The sequence below is a fragment of the Solenopsis invicta genome, chromosome 5, assembly GCF_016802725.1.
Source record: "Solenopsis invicta isolate M01_SB chromosome 5, UNIL_Sinv_3.0, whole genome shotgun sequence".
In the NCBI taxonomy this organism is placed as follows: Eukaryota; Metazoa; Arthropoda; class Insecta; order Hymenoptera; family Formicidae; genus Solenopsis; species Solenopsis invicta.
The window spans coordinates 15,587,200-15,608,472 of NC_052668.1; the positions used below are offsets into that span (position 1 = coordinate 15,587,200).

General features: G+C 32.5%; 3 protein-coding genes across 3 annotated transcripts in view; all 3 read left to right on the forward strand.

The window, feature by feature from the left end:
- Positions 1 to 3,543: 3,543 nt before the first annotated feature.
- On the forward strand, positions 3,544 to 7,665 carry LOC105198571 (serine-rich adhesin for platelets). The gene is made up of 4 exons (XM_039449536.1): positions 3,544 to 3,700; positions 4,679 to 6,481; positions 6,857 to 6,949; positions 7,335 to 7,665. Exons 1-4 carry the CDS (start codon positions 3,634 to 3,636, stop codon positions 7,526 to 7,528), a joined length of 2,157 nt encoding a protein of 718 aa, XP_039305470.1. The 5' UTR covers positions 3,544 to 3,633; the 3' UTR covers positions 7,529 to 7,665.
- Positions 7,666 to 8,016: 351 nt separating this feature from the next.
- LOC113004203 lies at positions 8,017 to 10,512 on the forward strand. The gene is made up of 3 exons (XM_026136827.2): positions 8,017 to 8,596; positions 9,514 to 9,609; positions 9,972 to 10,512. The coding sequence occupies exons 1-3, from the start codon at positions 8,452 to 8,454 to the stop codon at positions 10,154 to 10,156; spliced, it is 426 nt and encodes a 141-aa protein (XP_025992612.1). The 5' UTR covers positions 8,017 to 8,451; the 3' UTR covers positions 10,157 to 10,512.
- Positions 10,513 to 20,487: 9,975 nt separating this feature from the next.
- LOC105198558 overlaps positions 20,488 to 21,273 on the forward strand; it is a 61,707-nt gene continuing 60,921 nt past the window's right edge. The window contains exon 1 of the mRNA XM_011165305.2: positions 20,488 to 20,901. The gene's annotated coding sequence lies outside the window, so the exon portion shown is untranslated. The remainder of the gene's footprint in view (positions 20,902 to 21,273) is intronic.

Genomic DNA, 21,273 nt, shown 5'->3' on the forward strand with positions numbered 1-21,273 from the left:
TATTTTCCAAATACGTAATGAAACAAATCTAAGATTAAAACGATATTGAAATGAAAAATTTCTAAAGCGCATTGTTAGACCAGTGTGCATTTTAAAAACATAAATTCATATGCCCGTTTATGTAAACAATAGAATCATAAAAAAATAGGTTAAAGACGAGCTACTAAAAGATGAAAAGAATATATTTAATTAGAAATATTTAAAACAATATATACACATTTTAATTTGCTTAATCACCTTCAATTTAACAAATTAAATTATAATTAATGCAAATAGCACGAATAGTAATAAAATATAATAGTAATTAAAAATCGCGAAAGTTAAACACTACGTCAGAAAATAGCGATACGTTGGATTTTAAAATGTTAATATTTTTTCTATTGCTGCAAGGTTAAAGATACTTGATCATCAAAAACATAACATATAAATCTAAGATTAAATGATGATATCAAAATGGAAAATTTCTAAAGCGCATTGTTCGACCAGTGTACATTTCAAAAACATAAATTAATATGTTCGTTTATCTAAACAATAGAATAATAAAGAAAATAGGTCGAAGACGAGTTGTTAAAAGATGAAACGAATATTGTTGCGTGCTCGTCCTGTGAAAGTGGCTTTTATCGATTCGTATGAGGCAATCGATAAGCGCGACAGGAGAAGATCGTTTCCTGTCTACGTTGTTATTGCGAGAGACGCGGAACTGCTTATAAACGCTGGTTTTGACTCCGCGATCTGTTTAATTGTAAAGAGAGCTATTAATAAAGTTCGAAATTGCGTTCGTAAAAAAGTGTCAAATCATTTTGTGTCGCGTGTTCGTTCCTGTTTCGTGAATGAACGGTGAGCTCGTCTCGTCGAGCATAACAATATATTTAATTAGAAATACTTAAAACGATATACATGTACGTTTGGATCTGACTTAACGGCTTAATAGATTAAATTATAATTAATTAAATTGTAATCTTATAATCCGATCAAGTTACAATATGTGTGTTCAATTTTTAAAAGCTATTCATTTACGTTTCAAGGAAACTCTTGCAGTAGAAGAAGAGAGGAAGCAAAAGGAGAGGAAGAGAAATTACCGTTCCGCGTTTTAGTGCCAGATCAAAAAGAGCCGATTTAGCACAGTGGGGAAAAATTTGAAGAAACGCGAAGCGGAACGCGTTGACGCCGGGCAACCGAAGACGGCAAGGATGCGCAAGCATCCGTGAGCATCATTGTTATTCCACAGCTTAAGCGTGGGAAGCGAATACCTTTACGCTCTGGCGGACACCCACAGGGTTCTCCCCTTTCACGACATAATTGCTCCCCGGTTTTACCGTGCCTCGTATCGTGTACGAAGTAACTTTGAAATAATTATTGTCTCTGATACTTTGACGGTCGAAATTGCGCGCCAAAAATCCGAGATTCGAAATATAGTTAAATGAAGCAAAACGTCGGATTGTACAATGTATGAAAAAATTATTCGTAATAGCATTAAATTATTTAAGTTACGCACAATTATTTATATACACCGTTAAAAATGTCACGAAATTCAATGCATTTTTAAATTATACATTAAATTTGACGAACATTAAATGTTTTTAACGTACCTGCTTAAAATTTGCTTCCAATTCATTACATTAAATTCTGCCGATTTTTAACAGTTATATATTTTATATTTTCTAATATTACTGAGTTGCAATTAATATACTCTAATAAATTAATAAATTAATGTTGAATAAAATAATAGCTTATTATTTGATTAATAAGTGTATTCTAAAATGTGGAACAGTGTTCTTAAGTGGGAAAATTAAATGTTCGGATCACGTATATATAAATTCAAATTTGGGCTTTCCGTTGCTCAAGCTAAGCGAAAATGTGCATCGTCAGGGAGAACAGCGTTAATGAGTGCACAATCCATTGATGGTTCAGTAAATTTCGTTCTGGATATGAAACAATATGCAGAACTTCAGGTTATTTATGGAGTATTTGACTAGTTTTTCAAATGTAAAAATTGGAACATTTAGGAATAAGGCATTTACGGTTTGAAGAACTTTACGGTATATTACAATTTAAATGGAGAACATTTTGAATAAGTGATATACATGTATTGTTAAGAATAATGGACTCTTTTAGAACTCAACATTTTGGTATCAATTCAGTACTACGTTATATTCAGTATTCGTATCACGTTAATGACATCCGTTGATTGGCCGTTGAAAGATGTCTTATATGAAGATATATACATCGAAGATTACCAAGTTATTTCTTCGTAATCACTTTTTTTTATAGAATTTAACTTTGTGTAAAAAGAAGATTAACATTTCTAAAGATGATATTGTATCGGTTACCGCAATTTTGTGTAAATATAGCTATTGATCATATCGATAATGGCGAAATCGACATTATTGCCTTAACGATAAATGATAAAATCCGCAAATCAGTTACCTTGTTGACTGCTTACATTAATCATTTCAAATCCGAGATTGAGATTTAATTCAATTGAATCTCGGTTATATTTCCGTTAATTGAGCAATTAGTATTTTACTTGGTGTTTTACTAATTAATGAAATAATTGTTCAACGATGGATTAACTCATCTTAAAGGAACTTTCTCGCGAATTGATTAAACGGTCGTAAAAGTTGATCGTTTCTTTAAGTAAAGTTGAACGTACGAACGCTTTGAATGGGTCAATATATAAATGAAATTGAAAAGTCTTGGACGGGAAGGATCCTGCGATAGTCCAAAGAAATCGCCGTGGAGGACAAAGAGATAAATCAGGCGTTTACTATAGCTCGCGTAATAATACCTTACTTTCGAATAAATCTTCTTTAAGCTTTACTTTCTGAGAAGCTCGTACAGTGCGTCAGCGGAAATTGATTTCGCCGTTTTCTTCGCGGAAACTAACTGGATATCGGACATTTAACTTGTTACATTTTCGAGCGCGTTAAGATATAGAAAATTGAAAATTGCTGCTGTATTTTGTACAAGTAACGATATTTATATCATTGTCACTTGCTGGTCGTTTGATTGATGCATTCTGTGACTTTTCTTATAATTGCGGTATCAAGAAAAGATCTCAAGATGACGTATAGCACTATTTTGCGCTGAGAGACCTAACGGTCGTGTAGTTTTCCCGCTTGAATGCGCAAAAAATGTGGACGTTACGGTAACGTGTACTCTTTGCAATGTTAACTATAATTCGTAACTGAAAATGCTTCTCCGCGCGCGAATCGAGCGACGTCACGCTTAGTCGTCCATGAAAACGACTGCTTAGAGTGCTAAGAATGTATCCTCGAATTTAGTTTTAGAATTTATAGATATTGTACATATACAAGTATAATTGTGCAATGAAAAAATTTATTAGATATTCGTTAACTGTTGATAAAGAACTATGAAGTTAGATATTTCTAAATTGTATTTCGGGAAAAATTATAGTTGTAACAAGAAAACGATAAATCTCTGATAATTCATTTTTGAATCTCAATCGCAACGTAGAAACGATAGCATTGAGAGAGGTGAATCTTGCGATAATTCAACGTTTATCACATTTGTAACTGTATGATGAAAATCAGCGATAACGTTGGAAAAGGTATCTAGATTTCTCGAAGACGCGACAGTCATTGATCCAACGTAACTCAGGACGCATCAAAGATGGCAAAGCAAGATCGTCCCTTTGTGATCACTACCTTAATAGTTGCATTCGCTATCCTTTATTCAGGTAAGAGAAATTAATTTTCAATAATTTATTCAATCGTACTAAGAATTTTGTAATTAATAAAGAATTTCAATGCTCGGATGCTCGCGCTCTAGTTTCATACAGAAAAATGTCGACAAGCATAATTATATGTTTCTTATTTCATGTATAAAGTCGTATTCGTATTATTTTTATTCCAATATTTTACAGTTATTAATTATTCCTGAATTATTATTATCAAAAAAGATCAAAATTGTGATTTTTTTGACACTGTTGTAGATTTTTTAAAATCTTGAAGTGATACATATGTTTCTTACGTCCAGATTCTTGTTTAATAACAAAAATTTACAAAAAATTCTCGAAATTCTCTGTCTTTGAATCTAAAATCTTAAAAAAAGGCAGAAGAGAAATCAATCTTATTAAATATTTCTAAGTTATTATTATCAAAAAATGTCGAAAAATGTGATTATTTGACACTCGTTGCATATTTTTTAAAACCTTGATGTGATACATATGTTTCTTACGTTCAAATTCGTGTTTAATAGCAAAAATTTACAGGAAATTCTTTGTCTTCTTGAAATCTTAAGGCAAAAGAAAAATCAATTTTTTTAGAATAATAGCTATACAAACTTGATAATGGCAGTAGAAAATAAACACATTTACAATGAGATTACTGTGATACTTGTTGGTATTTTCTATATATTCTTGCGATTGTTTTTAGTATTTAACAGTTAAAAATACCAAAGCATATACTTATAATATAAAAACATCTTTTTATTAGTATTTTTAATTTGAATTAAATATGTAATTGATAATCATTATCAATTATTATATTGTTAACACAGAAATTGTAATAAAATAAATGTTATTGCCAAATTGCAATAATATCAATAATAAAAACTATAACATTCCTAATTAAATAAATTATTATAATAAATTAAAATAATATGTTATTTTAATATAAAAGTATCTTTTTTAATTTGCTGTTGAAACTTTTCAAAGGAAACGCATTGAGATGTTACCAATGCAACTCGCTAAAAGACAAGGCCTGTGCAGAAGGACCATTGCCAAAATCAATGATCGTAGAATGCGTATCTCCACCAATCGTAAAAACGACCACTCCGAAATTAATTACTACCCCATCGACGACTATATCACCGTCTACCAGTTCGTCAACGACCACTCCTACATCCACTAGTACGTCGACAACTACGCCGTCATCTACCAGTTCATCAACAACCAGCCCTACATCTACTAGTTCATCAACGACTATATCAACCAGTTCGTCAAGGACTAGCCCTACGTCCATCAGTTCGTCAACGGCCACTCCTACAACCACCAGTACGTCGACAACTATGCCGTCATCTACCAGTTCATCAACAACCAGCCCTACATCTACTAGTTCATCAACGACTATATCAACGTCCACCAGTTCGTCAACGGGCACTCCTACAACCACCGGTACGTCAATGACTACGCCGTCTTCCACCAGTTCATCAACGACCAGCCATACATCTACTAGTTCATCGACGACTATGTCAACGTCCACCAGTTCGTCAACGACCACTCCTACATCCACCAGTACGTCGACAACTATGCCGTCATCTACCAGTTCATCAACAACCAGCCCTACATCTACTAGTTCATCAACGACTATATCAACGTCCACCAGTTCGTCAACGGGCACTCCTACAACCACTGGTACGTCAATGACTACGCCGTCTTCCACCAGTTCATCAATAACCAGCTCTACATCTACTGGTTCATCAACGACTATATCAACATCCACCAGTTCGTCAACGACTAACCCTACGTCCACCAGTTCGTCAACGGGCACTCCTACAACCACTGGTACGTCAATGACTACGCCGTCTTCCACCAGTTCATCAATAACCAGACCTACATCTACTGGTTCATCAACGACTATATCAACATCCACCAGTTCGTCAACGACTAACCCTACGTCCATCAGTTCGTCAACAAGCACTCCTACAACCACTGATACGTCAATGACTACGCCGTCTTCCACCAATTCATCAACGACCAGCCATACATCTACTAGTTCATCGACGACTATGTCAACGTCCACCAGTTCGTCAACGACCACTCCTACATCCACCAGTACGTCGACAATTACGCCGCCATGTAACAGTTCATCAATAACCAGCCCTACATCTACTAGTTCATCGACGACTATGTCAACGTCCACCAGTTCGTCAACAACCACTCCTACATCCACCAGTACGTCGACAACTATGCCGTCATCTACCAGTTCATCAACAACCAGCCCTACATCTACTAGTTCATCAACGACTATATCAACGTCCACCAGTTCGTCAACGGGCACTTCTACAACCACTGGTACGTCAATGACTACGCCGTCTTCCACCAGTTCATCAATAACCAGCCCTACATCTACTAGTTCATCGACGACTATATCAACGTCCACCAGTTCGTCAACGGGCACTTCTACAACCACTGGTACGTCAATGACTACGCCGTCTTCCACCAGTTCATCAATAACCAGCCCTACATCTACTAGTTCATCGACGACTATGTCAACGTCCACCAGTTCGTCAACAACCACTCCTACATCCACCAGTACGGCGACAACTATACCGTCATCTACCAGTTTATCAACAACCAGCCCTACATCTACTAGTTCATCAACGACTATGTCAACGCCCACCAGTTCGTCAACAACCACCTCTATGTCCACCAATTCATCGATAACGAATTCTACGTCTACCAGTTCGTCGATAACCATTCCAACGTCTACCAATTCGTCAAACAGTTTGCCTAATAGTATGTCAATGATTACCTCAATTACTTCGTTACATATCAGTATCAATCCATTAATAAACACTCCAATACCAAACAATAAAAAAAATAAACAATAAAAAATAAACAAGTCAATCATTGCTTTTATCAGAACCAAATAAAAATAATAAAAAATTAATACTCTCTCTCTCTCTCTCTCTCTCATTAAAAATTAATTTAAAAAAATAAAAAAAAATAAAGAAATTAATATGTGTTAAAATTAAACATATTTGCACAATTAATTTTAACACATCCCAATTTATATAGTAAAAATATATTTTTTTAAACTTTTTTATCATACAAAAATTCTATGTAAATTACATAGTGTACACAATATTTATTAATTTCTTTCTTTTATAGGTGCTTTACGTAACAGACCGAGAAGAAGTATTTTTTCTTACGTTCAAAATACAGATACAAAAGAAGATTTGAATTGTGTAATAATTAGATATCGTAAGTTCAAAAATGCATAAATATAGTTAAAAATTTCTTGAATGCTTTATTTGTACGGGACTTTTTATAAATTATCAAAATGTTGATCGAAATGCTATATAAGATTAGTTTCTCTCTTTACTCATCTGTTATTACAAATTTAAAAATATTTGCTTTAAGTTAATTATTTAATGCTTGTAAATATTTTTAATAAATTTATTATTATTTTAATAGATCTATCTATTATTAACACATTTTTTGAAATATATAAAATTACATTAATTTCTTGAAAAATAATTATATGATATAATCTATTTAATAGCATTTCAATATTTTATATGTTATGCATATTGCTCTTGCATAACAATAAAAATTAAGCATAATTAATAAAAATTTTTTTTTCTAGGTAACAGTAACACCACCGTACGTGGTTGCGTTCTTTCCAATTATAACTGCGCTAACAATCCCGATTGTGTAATGGAAAAAATATGCAATACAGATGAGTGCAATAGTGCTAATATGATAACAATTAATATGGTAACTTTGGTATGGCTCGTACTATCATGGATGACTGTATTCAGTTTCATGGGTTCCTATTAATTTTTAAGCTTGAAGTGTTGTATGATGCTATTTGATCAAAATGGCAATGACGTATCTTTCATAATCAAAACTCTTTTAGCAAGAATTCATATTATGACAATTTCTTATAAATAAAGCAAATAAATCTATTTACGGTACAACAATCATGCAACTATAATTATAATACGATTTTGAACGAGCAGTCAAACTTATTGTTAGTACATGAACAGACTTTCGGATTTGCAGATGTCATGCTTACAATACATTCTTGTAAAGCTTGAATGTTCTTACTTAATTTTGTTGATTTAAACATTATTCATTAATTTAAACAAAAATAAACATTAAAGCATATATATTCCTCCATTGCGATCAAATTCTTCTCCAAGTTCTTAACTTGTTTATTATCTATATAAATTGATTATTAATTTATAATTTACAAGAAATTTGAATTAAGTGTAATCCAATTATAACAATAGGTATAAAGACTGTGATACCGTAACGTTTTCCATCAATATATTTGAAGAGTTTCATATAAAAATTATTTTTTTTTTAAATTTAGATTATAATGTCAAATTACTCTCTATCAGTAATATTACATCGTGAACAATTTTATTCCAGCATGAATTAAATAGAAAACGGAAAATATAACAATTCTGTATTATATTTAGTACATTATTTTATGTAGAAATTTTCAATAACATTTTCTATAAAATGTTAAGAATAATAAGTTAATGCATTTTTTGTATTTTCAACGTGTATTATAATTGTTATATTTTATTTATTCGTCTGTTAAAAATCTGTATTTGTTAATAAAATAATTTTACTGCTTAGAATAATTTTTAGATATTCATCATATTATAAAGACGTTCCTGACGGAAATCATAATTTACATAATCTAATCATCGATAACTTATCACAATAATTCGAAGGTTTATCACAGATTTATGGACACCAAGATAAAAACTGCACGAATTTTCGTTAGTGATAATTCAAGATCAGGCCAACCAAGGTACAAGAAAAAAATGCAACGACAAAAACGCTTCTCCCTCATCATATTTTTGGTGGTCGTGCTCTCTATTTTTCATTCAAGTAAGTGATGTAAATTTTTGGCGACTTATTCGATCGTTAACAATTTTATTAATGACAATAGAAAAAATGTTAAAGAAACTAATTTATAATAATTTTTGCTACCGTATTACCATTTTGATACTGTACAACCATATATCATATTTCAATCAAGAATGGGAAGTAATAAGTTACAATGTAACTTACTACTTCCCATTCCCGATTGAAATATGATATATGGCTGTAAGTAACATAACTCGTTATTTCTTTATAATACTTTTTTATAACTTGATAATGTTACAATTTCCCATGGTAATGATAAGGCTTGGACTAGTTATTTTTGACACTCAACTTATTACCATTATGTGTTACTCATTAAAAAATACTTGTAATTCTACTCGTTATGTAACAAATCAAAATAATGAATTATTTTTGCGTTACTCTTGCTCGTTACGTAACGAGTCAACTAATGAATTACTTTTTTAAATGACTAATGTATACTGATAACAAGTTATTTGTCTGTGATTGAAAGCGACTGTTTTCCTACCGTAATTACCATTATAAAAAATTGTCATTTTTTAAATCGTTATTAAAATTTTTAATAAAATTAAACAAAAATAAAATTAAAAATTTTAAATATAATTAAATGTTACAAAGATAACAGCTTGCTATTTTTGTATAGGTAATAAAATTAGTCTGGAGACTACAAACAACAATTAACAGTTGCTATGTAATAAATTAATATTGAAAACAAGTTATAAAATTATTAAGTGTAACAATTACATAACCAAAATTTTGCCTCACTGCGCAATTAATTAATATAGTTTTAATGTAGATAATCTCTTTCTTAATTTTCATTTAACCTGGCCATTAATATTAAAATATTTTGATTAATTTGCTGCTCTATACCTTTCTTTTAAGGCATTTATGTCTTTTTTAAGGCAAGACAATAAAATGTAAAGCTTCAAACCCAGATGGAACAATGAGGGACCTGGTTTGTCCGTCCAATATGACTACATGTGTCAAATTTTCAAACAGTTAGTATCTAAAATAAAAGAAACTTATGACTTTTATAACACATTTGTGGATCCTACGTTTAAAATACTTTATACGAGTAATGTTTTTTTTTTTAATATTAAAACCTTTACTTAGCTCTATTTTTTACAATATGCTATCACACACAAAAATAAAAAAATTTATTTAAATCTTTTCCAATTTCAAGTTTCCCTCTATTTTCTTTTCGAATAGCTTACAGCAACTCGCGTATTTCTAAACTATTTTATGAACGTTCAAAGATACATAAGAATGTTGTCTCTTGCGAATTAAACAAATTTTTAACATTGTACTTCTGTATATGTATACATAAATTGTAGATTAAAAGTAAAATATCTTCTTTCAGAATTATACTCCGATTTACGTGCATGCTCCATTGATAACTTCTGTAAAATAGAAGTGAAAACGTTTAAGTTCAAAACTTGTTATGAATGCAAGCAAGATCTGTGTAATGGTTCCACTAAGAACATGGTATCAACTATTACAATGCTAACATTAGGAATGATTGCTCTATTTTGGTCAATGCAATAATTCTTATAATTTGTTTATAGGTATTTAATCTTATAGTATATAATATCACATATTTTCTAAAAAAAACTCAATATTGTTATTAAAATCCTTTCTGTTTTTATAATTAACAACTTTTTTAATTTTATATTTTTTAAATTTTATTATTTGAATCTGTATTAATTATAACATTGGATATTACGCAAAAAGATATTAAAGGACTTTCATTAAACTTGTTGCTTAATGCAATTTGGAAAGTCTTTGCTCTTTTATATTAATAAATATTGAACTCATATTTAGAGATTAATGTTCATAAAATACATCCATCTCATCGGAAATATGTATATAAAATCGAATTTAATAAAGCAGATGTGCAACAATGTTCAAAATGTATCAATTTTTTTTTAAAGAACTGAGTAAATTCATGTTATTGCGATTCAGTCAAGCATTTTTCTTCGGAAGATGCGTTCCTGCGTTATGCAAAACTGGGCCGCGGCAGTGTGGGAAATTCCGTTCTGATGCCAGGAAGAGCGCATACGAGACCTTATTTCTTTCGCGAATCACAATGAGCAAGAAAATTCTCAAGGTTTCATGTTCCTCTCAACGTTCGCTGCATTTCTCTTACGCATCACGATAAAGCAGCATCTAACTGTAAAGTCTTATAGACCGCTGGCTACGCAACGAAATTACATAAAAACAGTCTATTTTAATAATGGAATGCTGCGATGCTGTCTTGATCTTGTCTTGATTATACTATCCTTATACTAGCGGATGAAGACAAATACATGCTCTTGTGTTAAAAAGAAACTATAATAAAGTTAAATGAAATTATAAAGACTCATGAAATTAGCATTCTTTTGACCCAAATAGATAACAATCTACATAATCATATCTTTTATATCACACGATGGTATGTAATAAAGTTATTTTGTTCCGAATGATGCGTTAACAATTTGATTCGATGCTGATTGTCGATATCTGAACATAGAAAATTGTAAAACTAATATACAAATAATATTAAAATATAGAATCTTTGTATAACTATTAACTTTATATGGTGTATCATTTATATTACTTATTAACTGTAAAATTGAAATGCTACTTTGAAAGTAATTTTGATCATAAAAATATTTTAAAACTATATGCATTTTATTCACGCCGTTGCCTTTTGTATATACTTCAATGTAACGTAATGTAACGTAAGGCGTGCAAAATAATTTATTATTCATTCATCGTGCGTAACGCCGTGCACCTCACCCATGCAATTACTATGATAAGCATTTCTTATGCAATTTCTATGTACATTGTTTAAAAATTCATATACGGTATATCGTTATAACTTTCATCCTTTGACTCACATAATGCATAATATATTAGCAGGCGGTTACTGGCGTGTGGTGCGCATGAAATTTCTCATTAATATTACGTTTAAAAAAACGGCGGAGAAAAAGTAAGCTTTTCCAAACGATAACTTTCGATACAACTCTCAGTGACCGCGGCGACCTTAAATGAATTAAACCGACATGCCAATAATTCCGCTTTTAATTTGTTCATCCCTGCAAAATTTTTTTCATTCGCACAAATATTTATGACATAAATATTACACGTTAGAAAATGAGCTTATCTTAAACTTCTTATTTGTAAAATATTATTTTGTGATAAAAATCACTTTGAAGATACTAATAAATAAAATAAGAATGTACGTTTAGCTTTTTGTTGTTATATTATAAATATCTATTTTTTAATATTCTTTTTTATTTTATTTTTTTGTTTTGTTTTATTTACTTTTTTATAAGAAAGATGAAAACGATGAAAGAAAACAGCGAAAGTTTCTAAAGTAAATAAATCAAAAAGAGACTATTTAACTATTAGATTAATTGCTTCAGTGCATATTCAGGATTTAGTAAAGTTCAAGATTGTTACTAAGTTACTAAAAACTCATCTCGATAATTTCAATTTTAGATAAATTAATGCACCTTTTCCCCAATAGCTCTAAGATATTGTTAGTATTATATTTCTCAGCCGGTCATTGCACTTTGCAGCGGAAATTGATCGTAAACGAAAGTCTATTCGGAACGGTTAATTAGTTCCTTGATGCGCATATAAACTAATTAACCAGGCACAAGGCGAGAGTAATGCAACCATCGTGCGTTCCGCTCATTATTCTACGTTTCGAAACTTAACTACAGGTACAAATACTTAGTTGAAATGCGATTGAGATATCAATTTCAATGCAACTGGTCATATCAAGCATGATACAATCATGACATAATCAAAACAATAGAATCTTATCTTTTGATTTCTTACTACTTAGATATCAATCATAATTTAATCGGTGTGAATAAAAACTGACAAAATGTGTTTTTCTCATCTTTAATGACAAAAATAATGAGCTTAACATAGTCAATAAATTTTTTTCTTGACTCAAATCAATAATTTAATTTTCTCCCACTTAAGAGGATGCTCACGACAGATCTGTTGTGCCGATAAAACGCGACATTTTTCAAAGTAATCTTTTTATCGATTACACAGAATAATAAATCCTTCTTTAAAATTAAAATATAGATAATAATGTAATTGGAAGACAATACAAAAAAACAGGAAAATTACAATTTCGTTATCAATATTTGTTGACTCGTGATAAAATACGCACATACTCATTTGCTTCATATAAAAGTTTTATTTGTACGTATAAAACAAGCAGTTCCAACTTAAAATAACATAAAAGAAAAATACTGTTTTTAGAGATGAACTCTTATATTAAAAAAATTTTAATATAAGAGAAAACTTTGTTTGAAAATTTATCGTGTGTGTATGTGTGTGTGTGTATTATCGATGTAGTAGTTTGTAGAGATGTGTTATATATTACTAATATATGTAATACATCAAAATTGTACATATAGGCTAGTACGGTCGATAAAATTAACACCGCTAGCATCTCCTTAAAGAAATCCGTGAGTTTTACCGACTAAACAATGACTTATATGATTTACAATATACATGCATTACAAAATATCAATACGTCATTGCATACTACTACATTAATATCTCACGCACAAATCAATTTTTGTATAAATTTTTCGTATTAAATTAAGTAATGTATATAAGTCTAATTCTAAAAATTTGTCGTTGTTTCTTCGTGTAATCTACGTGTTTGGACTTCCTATTTTGTAAGTGTAGACTTCAGAGCTTTTATATAAGGCAAATATTGTCACAACTTGATAGCTCTGAACGAACGCTATATTCATCTAAGAAACGATAAAAAAAGATCTGAATTAAAAAAACTTAGACTAGCATAAAATAAGACATGTGCGTGAGATATTAATATAGTATATAGCGATATCTCGTAAATGTATTATAAATGTGTGTATCGTTATTCAGGTGAAACTAACGACTTTAGCATCCCTTTAACGTCTGCCGTAAAACCACGTCTTGTTTAAAATACCGTCGAACTACAGTGTATCGCGCCTCATTTTTGATAAGGCTCGCCATTTCCATGACACATGGCGCCGTCAGCGTCGAGTCGGCCTTCTAGTAGATTGCCAAAGGCCCTCTGTGGCCGTACAACGAGATTCGATTATGGCAAACCTCGTAAACTTCCAATATTACGGCTGAGAAAGCAGTACCCGTTGGGAGGCAGATTTCCCAGTTTACTTCCCCAATTGCTCACCCGCTCCCTTCCTCATTTCCTTTTGCCTCTCTTCATTGACAAAAGAAAACGTCGGTATTTTTTTTATATGCGTTATCCCACCTCGGTATCTTTAATCTTCATAAAAGCGTCGTCACGGTAAAATGAACGTGGGTCGACGTATATTACGGCAATTTTTTCTTAATTAAGGGATATAAATAAAAAATGAGTCTTGCCTCATGTTCAAACACGCACGTGGATCTTATTCTTATTTTTATTATGTTTCTAGTTATACTTAAATTAAGTATTGTATCTCGTTTTTTAACTCAAATATTTATTACGCTGTTGTTAAAAGAAACGTAAGTGTGTGAGTGCACATAATGTAAATGTGAGTGATGGGTTCATAGATTTGCCAAACGCAAATGACTGTGCGGACCAGGGGGACTATTCCGAAACAATATCCCGTTTCTGAAGTTTACTAGATAATTCCTTTCCGTTCATCGCATTATCTCATCATCATCGGCTTTAAAACGTATTTTTTTTCCAATTAATGATACAGATAAATAAAATGTTGCATTATCAAAATAAAATATTCAAGCATAATAATAATATTACGTAAAGTTTTGATATTTCAGCAATCAACTTTAAGAGGTTCAATATAATTATTTAGATAGTCTAATATAATTAAATGACACTGATAGAGAATGATTTGACGCTATAATCTAGATTTAAAAAAAAACGGATTCGTTTAATTTTTTTGTAAGAAGCTCTTCAATTATTTTCACATTTGTACCTGGCCTAATTTTTACATAATTCAGCAAAACCGTTCTTTCTAAAGACATGGAAATAGCCCATTTAAAAGATGTCGATAAAAACCGCCGAATAACGAGAGATTTATCGCGACTTCGTATAATCGAAACTCTCGTTTCGTGAATTCTAAAATATTATACAATATTAATTATGATGAGGTTGAAGGTCAATCTGTCGCAATGTCGCTTGATTGATTTCCTTCAAGTATCGGTTGAGAAACGCCTACTGCTAATGCGCACGCATGGTCTGACTCCAATTAACAAAACCCCGGGGGATTTACCTACCAAATCACTCATACGCAAACCCTAAATGCAATTAGCACTGACATGGCTGCAAACCATCACTTATCGGTAAGCGAACGTAACTTCGTCCGCGGCGAATCGTTTAACCGGCTACACGAAGTAGATGCGCGACGCGCGACGGTGTCTAACCCGGGTTGCGAAAACCGATAAAAGACTCGGGCAAAGATCTAAGCTCTTGATTGCGGCACACTGCGATAGCTTCACGCGAGTGATGGAGAGGCGCAGAGGACGGACTTGATGGAAACATATTGAGTCGTTGCGCGATGCTCTCACGGCGTTTACGGCGTTATTACGGCCATCCCCGACGCGCACCGGTGAAATATATCTCATCTTTCAGTTACGCGTACGCCGCGCGTGCATTACGGCTACGCCAGATTAACCGCGAAGCATCAGAAATTACGACGCGTACGCACGTCAGAGGAAAGTGTCCGGAGTGTCTTGCAGCGCGAAGAAGCAGTTTTCTTGGCACGGGAACAACGGACGGGATTATCTCTATTACTCGTAGAACAAGTTCAGAAATTGTGCCATGCGCAATTAAATTAACACAATTAAAGATTCTTAACGGTCGTAGTTAAATTTTAACGCTGATATTTCTTATGATTTTATATTTATATTTTTTCATGTTCAAAGATACGCGCCAATAAAATCGGTCTTGAACTACAATTCCAAGTTGAACAAAAATATCTAATATCACAATATTAAATCAAGAATAAATTTTATAATAATGATGCTAACGAGTATTTAATATCGCAATATGATGCCCATGAGAAAATCTTTTACTCCTTAAAAAAAACAAAATTTGTTGCAAAAAAACTTCAACTTTAAATTCGACTGGTGTTTAATATACATACATATAAAATCACATAGCGAATATCAGTGTTAAGATCTAACTATGACCGTTAAGGCTCTTTAATTAGTTGTCCCTTCACCTATATTTCCAAATACAGATATTTTATAATAAAAAGAAACATTCTTTTCTTTCTTATAAAAAAAGTCCTCAAATTTTTAAAAATATAACTTTTGACTAAAAATATATTTGTTTCGAGACAAACAATATCTAACAATATATATTTTATATTTTGTTCGGTATACTTTTAATTCATAGAAATTCCCCTCTCCTTCCTTAAAATTTGTGCCAGCTTCCAAATAATAGATTTTTACGTTTAAATATGTTGATGTTATGTTAATCTTTTGTATTGAACATAAGGCTTTGATGTCACAATGGTTCAGATACACAGACATTAGAAATCCAACACCTTTGTGGTGGATAAAATGGGTTCTAAAGAGATATTATATTTTCCTGGTATACTTTTGCTACTGCACGTTGCTTGCATTTACGTCTTTCTTGCCTAGCTTTTATTACCATTTCGCCACAATTTCTTCCTCGCGCTCTTTCTATCTTCAATTAGAAAATTTCATTCATTATACTTGCTAATTCTGTCATTTCGCATCCGTTGGAAGATGCGTACATTTTTCCATGCATAAGAGAGCAGTTAACAATAGCAGTATACAAAAGGAGAAATTTAAATAATAATTTAGAAAATTTTAACATAAATCATTACGTGTTGCTTTATTTTGCAAATTAAAGAAAATCTTGGGAGTGATTTGTTCTCGTTTCCAGAGATATAGAAAAATAAATATTTATAAAAAAAAAATCTTGAATTCATCAGTATACAATTAGATAATTTCAATTTAGATCTCGCATGTTTTCATTGATCTTCGTCAACGCGCGATATTCGGCACCGAACAGCGCGCAAACAAGCCCGCGCGGAGAAACGATTTTAATTGTGCGCGATCATTAAAGGCGTTATTGTTGCCGAGCATCCGGCTCTCGCGCCGGTCAGAGATACAAAGACTTGCGGCGGCGACGAAAGGGAGCGGAAACACGGATATTTCGCGGATTATTCGCCATTCGCAAACGTGCAAATAGCACTCGCATTTTTATGATCGCTGTGACGTTGACAAATTACTCTTGCGATTATACTTTTATATGTCATAATTGACAAGTTATATTACATTCAACGGACGATCGCCGGTTACGAAATACTGTTTAACAATTCTATTCGTGTGCGCATGATTTAAATAGGAACTAAATAAAAATATCGCATACTCAATGTTTACCGTTATCTATATAAAATAATCTACATAATTATGCAGGCGAAAAAATGTTTCTCTTTATCTACATATCTTCTCTTCATGTACATATTTATTTTTATTTATATATTGACAAAATGTAAATATTAAGTTTCCAATTTAAAATATTAAGTTGTACAAAATCGGAAATCAGAATATACCACCTCCATCTCTGGTGCAATATAAAAATTGCCAATTATCAAAACTATAATTCCAAAACTTAAAAAAAAATATTTAATTTATTTATTTAAAGAAAATTTTTTTATTTATCTTACAAGGAACTTTGTCATTACAATATGAGTTATATCTCTTCTATATTTTTTAACTTTGATCTTTATTAAGTGTATTGAGTCAAATCAAAAGAAATAAAAATGTAAGTATATTATTTTTATATCCTAAATTATTTCTCTCAATTTAAAATTCTTTAAATATAATACGTAATTTTATCTTTCAATTTAATCAACTTAAAATTAAACTACCTTTATCTAAGTTATATTTACATATAAATTTATCTTATCTTTATTTAGATAATTTCAAGTTATGCAGCAACACTGCACATACTTAATTTTTTCAATATTATGCTTCAATAATAAAACTATAAACTCGATGACAAGTGTGAGTCCAAAATTATAATAAAATAAAAGATAAATTTATAATCATAAAATCTCCTCCAATGTAACGTATTATTATTTTAACTCGTGATAGAAAATATAACACAATAACGTCTTAACTGTATTATATACTCATAATTGCGGTGTCCCGTTTTTCATCGCAAGAACGAATCCTTTACCCTGCAAATCCCTTCGCTTCGTATTTCACAGATCTTGAATCGCTTAATGCCTGAAATACGGGACCGCTTAACAGCGCATCGAATCCGCAACATACACGGATAACTGTGATTTATCGGCGGGGAGGAGAATCAAACGGATGCAATTCGACGGATGTGCACGGTCTCGTAAATTTTCGAATGGATTTATGATCGAAAACGAAAGCTTTCAGAATGGACAGAGGATTTGCCACTTAAATTATGCGCGATCCACTTGTATCATTTTGCTAATCAAAACGTTAATCTCGTAAAAACAGAACGCAGTCGAATTGTATTTATTCCAATTCTACACCATCGTCGTATTTTTCTCTCATTTATAATTATAGAGATGCAACGCATAACGTATAAAATTGTGTAAAAACTTTCTTTCTCTGGCTTTCAATTTAGATATACGCGCTTTCCAACAAATAGCAATGACGAATCGTTAAATTTCCCGATGGATAGTTCCGTTTTTGAAATGTAAAGGTAACGACGCATTCCACCGAAAGTGACGTCTTGCAGAGTCGGGATTTTTCCATCACTTTCAACACCGATAATCGACAAAAACCAGTGAAAATTGAGAGAAAAAAAATCCGACCTGCGGAAATGGAAATTCGAAACCTTCGTCCTGTCCCAAATTACAAGATAAATTGTGTGACATTGATCTCGCTTTTCCAAATTTTATAAATATGTGTACAAAAGATGACTATCCAAATAAAATTATTTAAAATATAAAATAGTCTTATTTATTAAGTAAATAGTTCGTATTTGCAAAGTAATCAAGGAAAAATTAAAGACTTAAAAATAAGCGAAAAAAGGTGTAATTTTTTTATGATATAAATTTTATTTCCGCTTAATTACAAAATGTACTGTATAAAATAAAATTTATCATTAAAAAATTACACATTATTCTGTGGCCTTTAATTTTTTTTTTTGACTCTTATCTATTATTTGAAACTTAATTACTATTAAAATTAAGGAAAAGCTATTAATGTGTATTATTGTATTATTGTGGAAAATTTCCTCCTATTTGTCTAACTATCGACAGAAATTTGCTAACAAAAAGCACGCGATCCCTGGATCATTGTAAGCCTGAAAAGGTTCGCAATTGCACATCTCTGTCGTTTTACAGAATGTCCTCCATTCTCCCTTTTTGTTCAATAATTATTTCGTTTAATAATGACGAGAGTCGCTGCGGAAACGGCTTTTATTAGCTTTACTCATGGTCTTTTTACTATGCGTTTCATTGTTCGTTATAAAAGAAGACAAAAGATATTTTCAGAGCTCAAGTGCGTCGGAACTCGCTCGGACAGTCAAATCGTGCTCTGAAAATGTTTCATTGTGCAAAGTTCTTTAGAAGAAACTCTTATTCATTTGTACAGGAGAATATATAAATCAGCGATAAAAGCAACTTACTTGTAAAATAAGTATCTCGTGATACGTGATACATCACGAACGTTTTCTGTAAATTGCAACCGAGTATTTCGCTTGGACTTTTACGCAGTCGTGGGGCGGATACACTGACCCCAATTTTAAAACACATAATAATTTCGACTTGAGATGTAAGTGCGACGCTCAGACAGTCGTTAGAAAACCGAAGTAATCTAAAAATATTTCTTTATCGCGTTACGTCATACGAGACAAACAATAGAACGCACAAATTCCTTGGAACTATGTAACGAAGCTCGTTTAAACACAGCAGCTGTAGATCGTACAAGCGGATTCGTCCTAAATTCGACTTGTGGCCGGAGGGAACGGAGGATGAAAGTTGTAACTACAGTAACACACGTTTAATGATGTATCGAACATACAGTCTATGCAGAGTAAATAAAATTTGGATGTGTGTTTAATATTAACAATTCAAATAAACTATATATAAATAAATATATATATGAAACTTATGTGAATAAAAGTATAATTTTATTTAATAACATATTTTTATAGTTTATTTACTCTATTTGTTATTAGATATTAAATGGTTTTTTACAACATTAAGAATCTCAACTTTTCGTGTAAATACTTTAAGTATTCAGGATGACGACAATGTTCATTAAAGTTTTGTTGTGACTGTCTGTTTAATTACTTTGTAAATAAATAAATAAATTTTCTTTATTTTACAGAACTGATCTCTGCATCGCATTGGAACTTTATATAAATCGTCTTGAATATTTAAATAAAAAGATTCAGGTTGTTTTCATTATTTCTTATTTCATTATACCATTATTAATTATATTTTCATTAAAGTACACGTCTACTTTTTGTTGAAATAACCTTTTATCTAAATAGAAAATCGTCGCCAAATTTTTTTCTACGACTTTTAAATATAAAATAATCTAAAATTGTTTCTTAATGTTTCGAGAAATAACCTATACATCCTTAATCCCCGGAATCACGCAGAGCGAAAGCTTTTGGACATTTGCCTGGGACGCTCCGAGTCGCGAGCGACTCATTGAAGCACAAAAAAAAAGAATCGCCGAGAAATTCGCGGGTATCGTCCCGAGACACTGTGACGGAGCGACAATTGTGCAAGTGCGTTCGTCCGCTGCCGTTCTCCGGCGAGGCCCGCACTCCCTCGCCGCACGCATACACGCGTGCGGTCACGCGAGTACGCGCGTGTCCGCGCGGGCCGCAACGGTGATCGGCCGCTCCGAGCGCGGGAGGTGCACCGAGCGAATGCACGACGAGGCGCCTCAGTCGACCGCCACCCTTCGCGACCGACGGTTCGTTCTCCAACGCGTGACTCGGAGAGTAAGAGCGGAGCGAGTCCACCTGCCTGTGTCGGAGTGTTTATCCTCTGTCTCGAGCGCGCAGCGAGCCTCATCTTCGAGGGATACGTTCCATTTGACGAGATTTCGAGGTGCGCGTGTCTGCGCTACTTTGCGGTGCGTGCGAATCGCGGAGGGTGGACCGAGGGGGTGCGTCGTGCCTACTCGCGGAACGGGTGCATTCGGATCTCCCTCTCCCTCCTTCACCTACCCTTACGAGTGCGAGTTACTATGCGTCACCACCGAGTTTGAGGAGTCTCCTCGTCATTGAGAAACGCTGAACTGCAGAGACAGAATTTAACCAGCGCGATTAGCCGTTTCCAACTGTGAGTATGACGTGTTAAATAACTATACTGTTTTCATTCTTCGTCACTTAGATTACAGCGACCGAAACTGCTGACCGAACTCTAATCGCAATTTAATTTTCTTGATAATATAAATACGGCGTTCTCATAAACAAATAACAAGTTTCATAAATAAAATGGAAAAATATGAAGGATTTTCATATTGCATCGTGCAATACGTATGCTGCATATTTTAAAGCTATGCTGCCATACAAAAATAAAGAGCGAAAGAAATATTTTGACGAGATTTTGGATTCAGTCGAAAAAATACTAGAAAATATTAAAAACTGATGATTATTATGTGCACACAGATTGTTAACACAACTGAGCGATTATTTATATTTTTGGAGCAAC

What these genes read in the sequence shown, in the direction of transcription:
- LOC105198571 (XM_039449536.1), top strand. Translation starts at nt 3,634, where the DNA reads ATGGCAAAGCAAGATCGTCCCTTTGTGATCACTACCTTAATAGTTGCA. An exon ending in ATTCGCTATCCTTTATTCAG is followed by an intron (nt 3,701 to 4,678) that starts GTAAGAGAAATT and finishes AACTTTTCAAAG; the next exon opens with GAAACGCATTGAGATGTTAC. An exon ending in TTGTGTAATAATTAGATATC is followed by an intron (nt 6,950 to 7,334) that starts GTAAGTTCAAAA and finishes TTTTTTTTCTAG; the next exon opens with GTAACAGTAACACCACCGTA.
- LOC113004203 (XM_026136827.2), top strand. Translation starts at nt 8,452, where the DNA reads ATGGACACCAAGATAAAAACTGCACGAATTTTCGTTAGTGATAATTCA. An exon ending in GCTCTCTATTTTTCATTCAA is followed by an intron (nt 8,597 to 9,513) that starts GTAAGTGATGTA and finishes GTCTTTTTTAAG; the next exon opens with GCAAGACAATAAAATGTAAA. An exon ending in ATGTGTCAAATTTTCAAACA is followed by an intron (nt 9,610 to 9,971) that starts GTTAGTATCTAA and finishes ATCTTCTTTCAG; the next exon opens with AATTATACTCCGATTTACGT.